The 12,038-nt window shown below is 42.0% G+C and overlaps 1 protein-coding gene across 3 annotated transcripts in view; it reads left to right on the top strand.

Annotated features, from left to right (window-relative positions):
- LRCH3 (leucine rich repeats and calponin homology domain containing 3) overlaps positions 1–4,414 on the top strand; it is a 114,066-nt gene extending 109,652 nt beyond the window's left edge. For all 3 annotated transcript variants that reach the window (XM_075003778.1, XM_075003781.1, XM_075003779.1), the window contains one exon: positions 102–4,414. In XM_075003778.1, coding sequence (XP_074859879.1) covers positions 102–227 — 126 coding nt within the window. In that variant the 3' untranslated portion in view covers positions 228–4,414. The remainder of the gene's footprint in view (positions 1–101) is intronic.
- Positions 4,415–12,038: the final 7,624 nt, after the last annotated feature.

Below are 12,038 nucleotides of genomic sequence, written 5' to 3'. Positions count from 1 at the left end.
GTCACCTTCTGCTTGTTTAATTTGCATTTTTATTTTCTTTTCAGTTGAGTTTTTCATCCGTTCTCTTTGTTTTTGTCTTTTTGTTGTGTTTTCCCATGTAGGACCGATTATGTTTGCCTCTGCATATTTTAGAAGAGAAGGGTTTGACACAGGTAGCAGTGACTGTCCACGCACTTCTGGAGCTCGCCCCCCCAAAGCAGCAGCATCACCACTTACCTGCTGTGTAACGATCGCCAGGACCTTTTGGTTTCCCTTGGCTAAGCAGACGAACATGAAGACTTTACTGCTGCTGCAGTGTATCCAAACACACAGAGCTCGGTTCTAAGAAGGAAATTAGCTTCTGTGATTCCTGACAGGAATGTTTTGCTTCATTTCTCCACTTTTTTTGGAGATCACACCAGTTTCCATTTAATTTTTTTACCAGTATTTTTCCCCTTTTTAAAGTGAGGTTTATTCTCTGAGGGGAGGAAAATTCCTTTGGTTGTTTAGAAGCATCTATTAAAACTGACTATGTAGAATCAGGGGATTTATATAAATAAATATATATACAGTTTGAAAAACTGTAAGAGTCCTTCTAGGATTTATTTACAAAAGGGATGTTTCTGTTGCAGCACAGTGATGGAGACTTCTTGTCCTCCCCATGAATCTCACAGAGAGTTTTTCCTGCATCCAAGAAACATCAGCTCTTTCCATTACATGTAAAGACCTCTGGTTTTAAGACTGTCGTTTGAAGCTGATGATTCTCGGTTTTTCAAAGCAAGACTGAAACTGATGCTTTAGTCTGTGTTGGCATATCCTCAATATTAAAAAGTGCTATTTTTTCCAAGGAAAACATACTGCTTGTTTCCTCCATTAGGAGCACACATTTGGTGAAAGATACGAAACCATAATTGTTCCAATATTTGTATTAAACAGATCAAAATACTTGCTGGCATTCAACTTACGTTGGTTACAAATCTGTCTTTGTGTGGGAATCTTCCCCATCTCAGTGGGAAACCCTTCATCCCCTCCCCTGCCCATCATGAGAATGGGGACTTGGTTATTAAACAGTAAAGTTAAACTGTTTTGTGGCTTGTATCTGCTGCAAATAATGCCTGACAGATTTCCTATGGGGAAACACGTACCTATTTTCATTCCAGTTCAAATAATCATAAGTTAGCGAACTATCCATTAGAGATCTGTTATCCAATTCTGTTTTCAGTTGAAAACAACACGCAGCCGCTCTCTTACACCAGCGAAGACCCAAGTCATATCAGAGGAAAAGCTCAGTGGCTTGAGCATTAGCCTACTAAACCTAGGGTTGTAGGAAAGAATGAGGTTTTTGAATTCCAAGAGTGGTTCTGTGTGTTGGGATAACACTCAACTTTCCAAGTGCCAGACTTCTGCAAAGAAATTTCTGTTGGTAGGATTGACAGAATCCTTTAATCAAACATGTTGTCTTGTTTGTGCAGTGGTATAAATGCCTTTACTTCCTCTCCTATCACCTTCCCCCCAAAAAGTGGAAATTTGCAATATGGGAATGAGAAGCTGAAAATAAGGTCAGCCTGTTACTTTAAACGTGACTGGCAATGCTCAGGCTTCTGCACTGTGTTGGCCCACTGACCACATTCAGCTCTGTGATTACTGTATTTTTTTAAATATATTAACATTTTAAAAATCTCTTTCTCCCACTGTGAAATCCTCTTGTTCCATCCAGGATTACCCAGAAGGCACCTCTGCCATGATCATGAATTACGCGTCATGTGAATGAGACTTGTGGAATTTGTGGTGTTCCATTCTGGGATATTGTTAGTGAACTAGTAATACCAAGAGGTTTTCAGAAGGGATGAATTGAGCAGAAGAAATGGAAAAAGAGTTAGTTAAAAGTTTTCTTTCCTGTAATAAGCCCGGTCATGGGCACATTTGAGCACAGAAGTATGGGCTTTGCTGGATTTTCCCTTTAGACTGGCCATTCCATTCTCACCCTGATTTGTTTGCATAATAATTATTTCCATGGTTGCTTATGGTAACTGTTGCCTCACTGATCTGTTGTCTCACTGATTTCACACGTGGGTGTATTTTTCTTTGTGTTGATGTTGACACTGCTGATCGCACATCTAGAAAAACACATGAAGGGTATTTTAGAACTTTATTTTAGAGTTGCACTGTAGATAGAGAAAATATTGTCATCATGTGTAAGTGGCACCTCAGGTTCTGGAGGTCCAGGGTTTGCCAGTAACTTGTGTCATGGAAAGGAGGAGGTACCCTTACACCCCACAAACAGGGTAGGCAATATTTCACAGCTCCTTGTTCCAAGGGAATATGTGCAAAGGACAGAGCTGGTACTTTCAGGGTTATGTGGAAATAAAAGAGGAAATTTTACATTGTAGACTCCGCATTTGTTGCCTGAAGGACATGGATTTCTCCTGTCTCACTGCTGGCCCTACAGCTTTGGGGGGGCACAGACTTTTTCATGACTCTCCATCTCCTGGAGCAGTGGTGCCAATTCAGATTCATCTTGGAAGGAGGGCTGACTTTTTTTCCAACTCTGTTCCCTGAGTTCCACAGTCAGCTCCCCTCCCCACCCCTCCCAAACCACTCCATCCCATCCCACAGCCAGCCCTGCTCCCAGCCTCTCCCTGGGTACCTGGAAGGGAGTTGCCATCACAGTCTGGAGCAGACAAGAGCACACAGGGTGGGGGGCTTCTTTCAGCCCCATCAGCCCTTGGATTCTTCTGCCAGCAACGGAGATCAGCCTCTCCACAGCCAGCTCCATACCCCTCAGATGGGACCATCAGCAGCCTCCCTGCCTCCCCTTCCTGCTGGCTTGAGCCTTCCAGCAACACCAAGTGGAGCTGCTGTGGCTTCTGGCTGGAGGGCCCAGTAGGCAGTGCAGGACTGGGTACCACGTTCATCCCCTCCAGAGCCTCTGCCTCCTTCATTTTACTTGTTACAACTCCTCACTGATGGCTCAGCATCTTTCCACCCCCTGCTGGTCATGACCCCCAGTTAGGGGAAGACTCATACAGACACCATAAGTGGCTGTCTATAAATCATTGTTAAAAGACAGCAACAAATTAATCTGAATTGTCGATACTAGATGTTTTGTATTCCATGGATCTGGGTATCAGGTTTTGTTTAAATACTTCACCCTCTTTTAGCTTGATTAGATTTATCGACTTTAAGAAATCTGTTAAACTTAATGTGGAATTATGAGTGTCTGTTATTTGCTCCAGTCTGGCTTCCCAGGCCTATGGAAAGTGAACCTTAACAGCAATCAGGTTGGTACAAATTGAACATTTTGTAAATGTTAGTTTTTAGAAAATTAACAGTTTGGAGTTTGAATCTGACTGTCAATAAATGGCTACTTCTCACTGAGTAAAATTAGCCACTGTTACATACAAATGTGTGTAGCTCTTGCATGTCTGGTCAGGCGTATGCCTCTTTTTCCTTTACCATTCTAAACAAACATTTCACTTTAGTAGTTTTATGTTTGTGTAGCCATATTAGTTTGACTCTTTGATCTTGTGCTTTCATGCTGGCAAACACTAAACTTTGACCAGACACCAAGAGCAAAATGCAGTCTGAAATGTCAATAGTTTATTTTTGATGTATTTTATCAAAAACCACTTCAGTTTTCTGTTGTACTTAAATGTGTTTGGATTTTTTGGTATATTTATGTGCAATTTTTGTTATACCTAGTGAAAAAGTATTTTAAAGAAAACACATTGGGTTTTATTTTGTGTGCTAAAGCAAGAATCGCCTCTTTCCCTTTTGGGGCATTTGTGTAGGGGAAAAGTCCATTTCAGAGTTGAGAGCTTGCTAGTACATCTCCACTGTGGTCCTTACAGAAACCTTGTCAAGCACTGAAGAACACTGAGGATCGATGATGTTGCAAAACAGAAATTCAAGTGGCGCTAGCACTTAGTGATTGGTGGTGGTGTTGAAATGATCTGGTCAGGAAAACGGGAGGAGGGACAGGGGAAGCTTGTTAGGAAAGCCCCTTCCTTGCTGGGTTATGAAATTCTGAACAGTGTTTTACAGCACAAAGAACACTTCTTTTGCTCTTCACAGTGATGTGATAACTGGTGATGTTTTACCCTTTTCTAACTTTAAATGGTTCCTTAAAACTATACAGTGGATTTGAACATTTAAAAATCTTTTGTATAGATATTGTGGTGTTTTACATAAAAATCTAATTTTGTTTCTGAAAACTCTGTAAACGTGTAATTAATAGAGTAAAGGGGTTTTTAAACGTACTGCCTATGCTTGTATGTCTGTAAATACATTCCATAAGTTCTAAGACTGTTAAGTGTAAAAATGTCAGAATACTGTGTACTTTATTTTAAATTGCCTGTTTCCTGCTAGTTGTGTGAACTTTTAGCACGCTGATAATATAAAACAAAGACCTGGGTAATTTGAAATAAAGTTTTAAAATCAGTGTGAACTGAAATATTTCTTCCTTCTCGTTTTTATATTTGCATCAGTGATTGTCACTCCCTGTGTATCACATGTGGACTCGCTTTCTCAGTTTTCGTATTTATTAATGGAGAGGGTTTTTTTCTGGTCGTCTTCAGAATTTGGTATAGGAGAAATGTTCTTTAAGTATAATGACCCAAGGAAAGGCCATAGTAGGGGACAGTGCACGTTTGCACTCAGTATGTCTCTTTAGCTGATATAATGAGGACTTGTCTCTGCAGCCTCCCCAGCCACTCCCTGAGAGTAACTATAGTATTTCTCAGAATCAACCTCCTGTCCATTCTCAGACATGGGAAGTACCTTTTAGGTCACATGGGCAGTTAGCCACAGCCAGTGCACAACCACTTCTCCAGTTTTTTATTGTGTCTGGTTTGAAATTCTATGATGTTTGTACCAGCATTCCATGCCCCTCTGTAATAGCAACATTTTTTGATGGCCCAAAATGTTTGTTCATCCTTTCCTTCCTCCCCCGTAACTGGAGTTTATAGCAAATAAGTAAGAGGTCTGAAGGCTGCCAGCAGCCACAGAACTACCTACACTGTTTCACCCATGCTGCTCTCCTTCCCACCCCACCTTCATTTGGTCCACAATGATACCATTTTATCTGTCTCCCTCTCTATGTCTGCTCTTCTGATCTCTTGACTAACTTGACCTTTGCATCAGTTTTCAGACTTCTTGTTTTCACCTTTCAGGACCCTATACAGCTTAGCTCTGGCCACCCCTCTGCTCTGCCCAAGTCTCATGAATTTATCACTCCTTGTGTGACCTTCTCTCAGTCAATCATAGAGCTGAAGGCCAGAAGCAATCAACCCCCAGATAGTCTAGTTTGCCCTCCTCTATCGCCGTCCATTCTCCATGCTACCTCTGGCCTTACGAGACCTCCACTTTCTCCTGTCTGTGCCTCCTTGAAACAAACTTCCTCCATCAGGTCCACTCCACTTAGTCTTTCACATGGAGAAGTTTTAGTTTTCAGTGCTTGATCTTCCCCTGCAAAACCAAAAAAAAAAAAAAGAAATGGTGGTTCTACTGAGAACCATGCCAGAGTCGGTCTCTCCGTCCTGCAGCTCTTTCCTTGCATTTTGTCGTGTAAGATTATAAGATTTTCAAGGCAGGTGTCTTATCTTTTCCTGTCAAGCATGCAGCTTAATGTAGTGTATGTAGACAAGTGGTGGAGAAGAGTTTACAGGCAGAGCTGGCTAGAAATAAAAGCCTCCAAGAGATGAGTTCTAGCACATACAACTTTTTCCCAGCAATACGTTGTCTCCATCTCCTTGCAGCAAGAACTTCTTGGCTTCATATGTTTTAAAAACCTTTTCAAATTTCTGATTAATGTTAATGCTGTGTAAAGCAACAGAATCGGCAGCCCTAAAGGGTGAAGTCCTCCACTTTTATCTACAGATAAGGTACAGGAATATTTGACTCATTTCATCCTGGAAGTCTGCAGAATTATAGCAGTCTTGCATGGCTGCCATTTGATGTTGGTGGTTTTTGTGCTTAAGATACCTGCATGCTGAGAACTGCCTAGAGACCTTCCCTGTTACTTTATATAGGCCATTGAAAAGTCATTGTGTGGTAACTGTCAGCTGTTCTCAGTGAATTCAGACAAGTAGCCTAGAAATGACACTGCCTGTCGCATGCCTAATACAACCTTAGCTATTGGGCTTCTTGATTCGCTGTATAATGTTGGGGAAGCTGCTTCACTGTGACTTAGGTTTGACATCTGTGGGCAATAGAAAGTGGGCAATACCCATCTCAGTAAAGGTTTAGAAATTATGGGATTTCCTGACCTCAATTCTCTGCCTCAGTCACCGATTCCGATGTGCAGTCTGTTTCCATGGCAGCTGTGATAACAAGCATAAAATCCTGACTGGAACGCAGGATCTGGTCCAAGAGGTAACTGTTACTGGACCACTTGGAAATAGTGACCACGGTATAATAACTTTTAATACTCCTGTGTTGGGAAGAACACCGCAGCCGTCAAACACTCCGGCATTTAATTTCAAAAAGGGGAATTACACTAAAATGAGGAAGCTAGTTAAACAGAAACTAAAAGGTAGAGTAACTAAACTAAAATCCCTGGAAGCTGCATGGAAACTGTTTAAAGACACCATACTAGAGGCCCAACTTAAATGTATACCCCAAATAAAAAAACACAGTAAGAGACCTAACAAAGAACCACCATGGCTTAACAGCCATGTTAAAAAGGCAGTGAGAGAGAAAAGGGCAGCTTTTAAAAAGTGGAAGTCAAATCCTAGTGAGGAAAACAGAAAGGAACACAAACACTCCCAAATTAAGTGTCATAATGTAGTAAGAAAAGCCAAAAAAGATTTTGAGGAACAGCTAGCCAAAAATTCAAAAAATGATAGTAAGATGTTTTTTAAATACATTAGAAGCAGGAAGCCCGCTAAAAAAGCAGTGGGGCCCTTGGACGATAAAGATATAAAAGGAGCGATCAAGGAAGACAGTGCCATTGCGGAGCGATTAAATGATTTCTTTGCTTCAGTCTTCACGGATGAGGATGTTACAGAGGTTCCTAAATCTGAGCCAGCCTTTTTAGGTGACAAATCTGAGGAACTCTCCCAGATTGAAGTGACATTAGAGGAGGTTTTGGAGTTAATTGATAAGCTGAATAGTAACAAGTCTCCAGGACCAGACGGTATTCACCCAAGGGTTCTGAAAGAACTCAAATGTGAAATTGCGGCGTTATTAACAGTGGTTTGTAACCTATCCTTTAAATCCGCTTCGGTACCCAATGACTGGAAGACGGCCAATATAACGCCAATATTTAAAAAAGGCGCTAGAGGAGACCCTGGCAATTATAGACCGATAAGTCTAACATCAGTACCAGGCAAATTAGTAGAAACAATAGTAAAGAATAAAATTGCAAGGCATGTAGAAGAGCACAAATTGTTGGGCAAAAGTCAGCATGGTTTCTGCAGAGGGAAGTCGTGTCTAACTAATCTATTAGAATTCTTTGAAGGGGTTAATAAACATGCAGACAAGGGGCACCCAGTGGACATAATATACCTAGATTTCCAGAAAGCCTTTGACACGGTCCCACACCAAAGGCTTTTATGTAAATTAGGCGGTCATGGGATAAGAGGAAAGATCCTTTCATGGATTGGGAATTGGTTAAAAGACAGAAAACAAAGGGTTGGAATAAATGGTAAATTTTCACAATGGAGGGGGGTAACTAGTGGTGTTCCCCAGGGGTCAGTCCTGGGACCGATCCTGTTCAACTTGTTCATCAATGATCTAGAAAATGAGGTAAGCAGTGAGGTGGCAAAGTTTGCAGATGCCACCAAGTTGTTCAGGACAGTCAAAACGAAAAGGGATTGTGAAGAACAACAAAAAGATCTCAGCAAGCTGAGTGCTTGGGCAGCAAAATGGCAAATGAAATTTAATGTGGGTAAGTGTAAAGTAATGCACATTGGAAAAAATAACCCAAATTACACATACAACATTATGGGGTCAAATTTAGCTACGACAGATCAGGAAAGGGATCTTGGAGTTATAGTGGATAGTTCTCTGAAGACATCCACGCAGTGTGCAGCGGCAGTTAGTAAAGCAAATAGGATGTTAGGAATTATTAAAAAAGGGATAGATAATAAGACAAAAGATATCATACTTCCCCTATATAAAACTATGGTACGCCCACATCTTGAGTACTGCGTGCAGATGTGGTCTCCTCACCTCAAAAAAGATATATTGGCATTAGAAAAGGTTCAGAAAAGGGCGACTAAGATGATTAGGGGTTTGGAACGGGTTCCATATGGGGAGAGGCTAGAGAGACTGGGACGTTTGTCTGGAAAAGAGGCGATTGAGGGGCGATATGATAGAGGTATATAAAATCATGAATGGTGTGGAGAAAGTGAATATAGAAAAATTATTTACCTTTTCCCATAATACAAGAACTAGGGGACACCAAATGAAATTGATGGGTAGTAGGTTCAAAACTAATAAAAGGAAATTTTTCTTCACACAGCGCACAGTCAACCTGTGGAACTCCTTGCCGGAGGAGGCTGTGAAGGCCAGGACTCTATTCGGGTTTAAAAAAGAGCTCGATAAATTTCTGCAGGTTAGGTCCATAAATGGCTATTAGCCAGGGGTAAAGTATGGTGCCCTAGCCTTCAGTACAAGGGCAGGAGATGGATGGCAGGAGATAAATCACTTGATCATTGTCTTCTGTTCTCCTTCTCTGGGGCACCTGGCATTGGCCACTGTCGGCAGACAGGATACTGGGCTGGATGGACCTTTGGTCTGACCCAGTATGGCCGTTCTTATGTTAAATAGCAACAAAACTACTGTGTGCTTTCTGAGAAACAAGCAGCCTTAGCAATGCATTTCCCGGGTTTCTAACCTTTGTTGTATTTTTAAACTCTCTGTTCAGAAATATACATTCAGTTCACTAACTCAGCCTTATAGTTTGTGCAGGAATTAGAAGTTGTGCTTATTAACATCTTCTCAGTTGAAGACAGTCACCAGAGAAAACAGGACATTGTGTACACAGCAAAAAAAGGCACAAGAATGCAGAGGTTAAATATGTATTGTATGGACTTGAGCAGCTCATTGCTATGGCTGTCATGACACAAGACGCCCATCAGCTGTCACACATACGGATTTGCTTACAGATCCTGGAGGAGTTTGTTATATATTATAGGAACACCACCCCTGACTACATTATTTAAGAAAGCACTTTCAGTCTCTATTGATGCTTAGAGACAGAACAGTCTTTTAACTGTGTTATCTCCTTTCTGCTCTGGGGCCATATATACTTACCATCAGCTTAAAGAGCTACACTGTTCCATTTGTTCTTTGTTTGGTAATACCTGGGCAGATTGGTCTGCTGATCTGCAAAGCAGTATACGCTTCACCCCTTCACTTAAACTTACAGGCCCTGAATTTTTCCCCACAGAAACTGGAGAGGTCGTTTTGGTTTTGAACTTTCTCTGTTGGAGTTATAACCTAGCAACATGTGGCTTTGGGAGAACCACTGGCTTCCGCAATGGAGATTCACTCTGACGTATCTGAGATGTTCCCTGTCGGAGAACTGACACTGTACAGTCCCTACAAATCTCAAAGTATGGAACTTAATATGGAGTCATTCCACAAACCTGCATCACTAACCAACCTTCAGACCCAGAACTTCCTCCCCTCCAATTCCTGGGAGGTAGCTAAAGTCCAAGCCTGGGGGTAATGCAAGTACACAGCCACCAAAACCTCTGCTCTTAAATCAGAGGCACCGGGCAGCCTTAACCAAGACCCTTTGGTATTACTGTGTGCACACATCCAGGTTTCAATGCCAAACTCCACCAAAATGGCAACCCTTCTGGGCAACTTGCCCACTTGACTATTTCCTGTGGGTCTGTTTCCTGAAACAGCAGATATCCTGTTTGGCTGCCTTACCAAAGGCCTTGTGGGAGGCCAGGAGAGGGAACTGTTCCTAATTCAAAAGAGCAAGCAATGAGGAATAAGCTGACAGATGAAGAGACAGGGCGGAGAGGACTGAAACACTGACCTGGAGCATGAAGGGAGGTTGCCCTCCAAGCTCTGAAGTTCATTTGGAGCCAGGCACTGCTCTGCGGGGCTCCCAGCAGGACATTGCCTCTGAGGAATTTGTAAGATGCCTTTAGGAGCTTGAGCTCTGCCCCTCTCGTGTTAGATCTGGATGACCATAATCTCCTGCTCCAGCCCTGTGACTGCTTCAGCCTTCTCTCTCAAACAGGAGAGGAAGCGTAGGCACTGAGAGCCAACCTGTGGGCTGCTAAGCATTTGGCAAATGACAAGAAATCTGTGAATAGATTTGTCATTTAAGATGAACAGAGGAGGTCTGAACTGTCTTCAAATTCTCCGTCCTTTTTACACTAGAAAACAGGCTGGAGTGTTTACAAAAATGAAGTGTTCGTTCAGCGTTTGCTTTATAAATGCTAATATGGATGAAATACCTACTTCTGTGCAGTCTGACCAAACACCCTTTCCTGTCTCATTTGCCTAGCTTTTAGTGTCTTTAATTGTATTCGTTTTCCAGTCATCACTGAGTCTCCAGAGTATATTTTGTAAGAAACCACAGAATAGGAGAATTAAAAAGAATTCAGGCCCCATTTACCATCCATAAATGAATGCAAACCGAAGGTTGTTCTTTTAATTGACATTTAAAATTTCTCCAAATTTGTAACGAGTTAATCTGAGTGGAGTCTGGAGTTTTACTTTCACTTCTGAGACATGGAATCATTTTAGTAAAAGTTCTGAAAACTGAATAATTTCATAACCAGCATTACGGCTTCATTCCTATTTGCACCACAGTTCACTGCAGCTGGATCACACGAATGGGGGTGTTGCATGTAATTTTCATCTTGTACCTGGCATATGATATCCACTGGTTTGCAGGCTTCCCCCCATGGTAATCCTCAAAAGTTTAAAAAAAAAAAACAAAAAAAAAACTTGCAGAGCCAGGACAGTCCCATTGGACTGATGCAAAGCTCCAGAACAGACAGTGTCCTTAAATGAGAAGTGATTTTTTTTCCCCACTCATCTCAATTTTAATGTGCTGTCTGCCCCAAAGTAAGCAAAGACATTAATCCTTTCCACATACTCTGCCCAGGCTGTATTTCAGTCTTCAGCTGGTTTTGCTGTAGCTGTGTCTAAAAATGTGTGGTTAGATTTTTTTTTTTTTTTAAAAACAGTAGGAAAAGTGCATTTCCCCCACTTGTCCGTCAACTAGCTAAATCCATGGAGGTTAGGTCCATCAATGGATATTAGCCAGGAAGGGTCGGAATGTTGTCCCTGGCATATTTGTCAGAGGCTGGAAATAGATGTCAGGAGAGGGATCGCTTGATTACCTGCTCTGTTCACTCCCTCTGGGGCACCTGGCATTGGCCAGTGTCAGCAGACAGGATACTGGGCTAGATGGACCTTTGCTCTGACCCAGTGTGGCCGTTCTTATGTTGTTACTCAACTTACTCACTTTCACAGTGTATAAAGGCAGAAGGCACAGGCTGGTCAGGCTCCAGTGACAACTGTACTCTCAGAATTTAAAGCCAAACAACTTTGCCGCTTGCAATTAAGTCCTGTTGTTTGATCTTAGGGAACTTTTGGCACAGTTTGACTCTTAGATAGAAATGAATTTGGACAGCTGTACGCTCCTGACCCAGCTCATAAATGCTCTAGTGAAAACAGCCTCTTTCAGGTTCTGTATACTCTGATCTGTCTCTTTCAGTGTGAGTATTAACCACAAAGCAAAACACCCACAGTCAGCCCTTCTGCTCCACCGTATACTGACAACAGCACAATTTCATTTAAATGGGCTGACTGCAGCAGGCAGCATCCTCTTGGATAAAACAGCAAAACACACACACACACACACAGTCTTGGGCACCAGATGCCAAGCAACATTTTGCTCTGTCCCAAGGGCATTTGTTACACCAACATGGTTACATCCTCATCAGGGCATTATTCTTAAGTCCTACAGGACTAGAGTGGCCACTGCCAGGAGGACTGCAGGACTGGAAACACAAACGCTCCATGAACAAGGCTGCATCTACACAAGAATCTTCAACACTTCCCATACCACACGCACTAGC

Source organism: Carettochelys insculpta, chromosome 10 (genome assembly GCF_033958435.1).
Source record: "Carettochelys insculpta isolate YL-2023 chromosome 10, ASM3395843v1, whole genome shotgun sequence".
Taxonomy (NCBI): domain Eukaryota; kingdom Metazoa; phylum Chordata; order Testudines; family Carettochelyidae; genus Carettochelys; species Carettochelys insculpta.
This window is presented reverse-complemented; position numbering and strand designations above follow the sequence as displayed.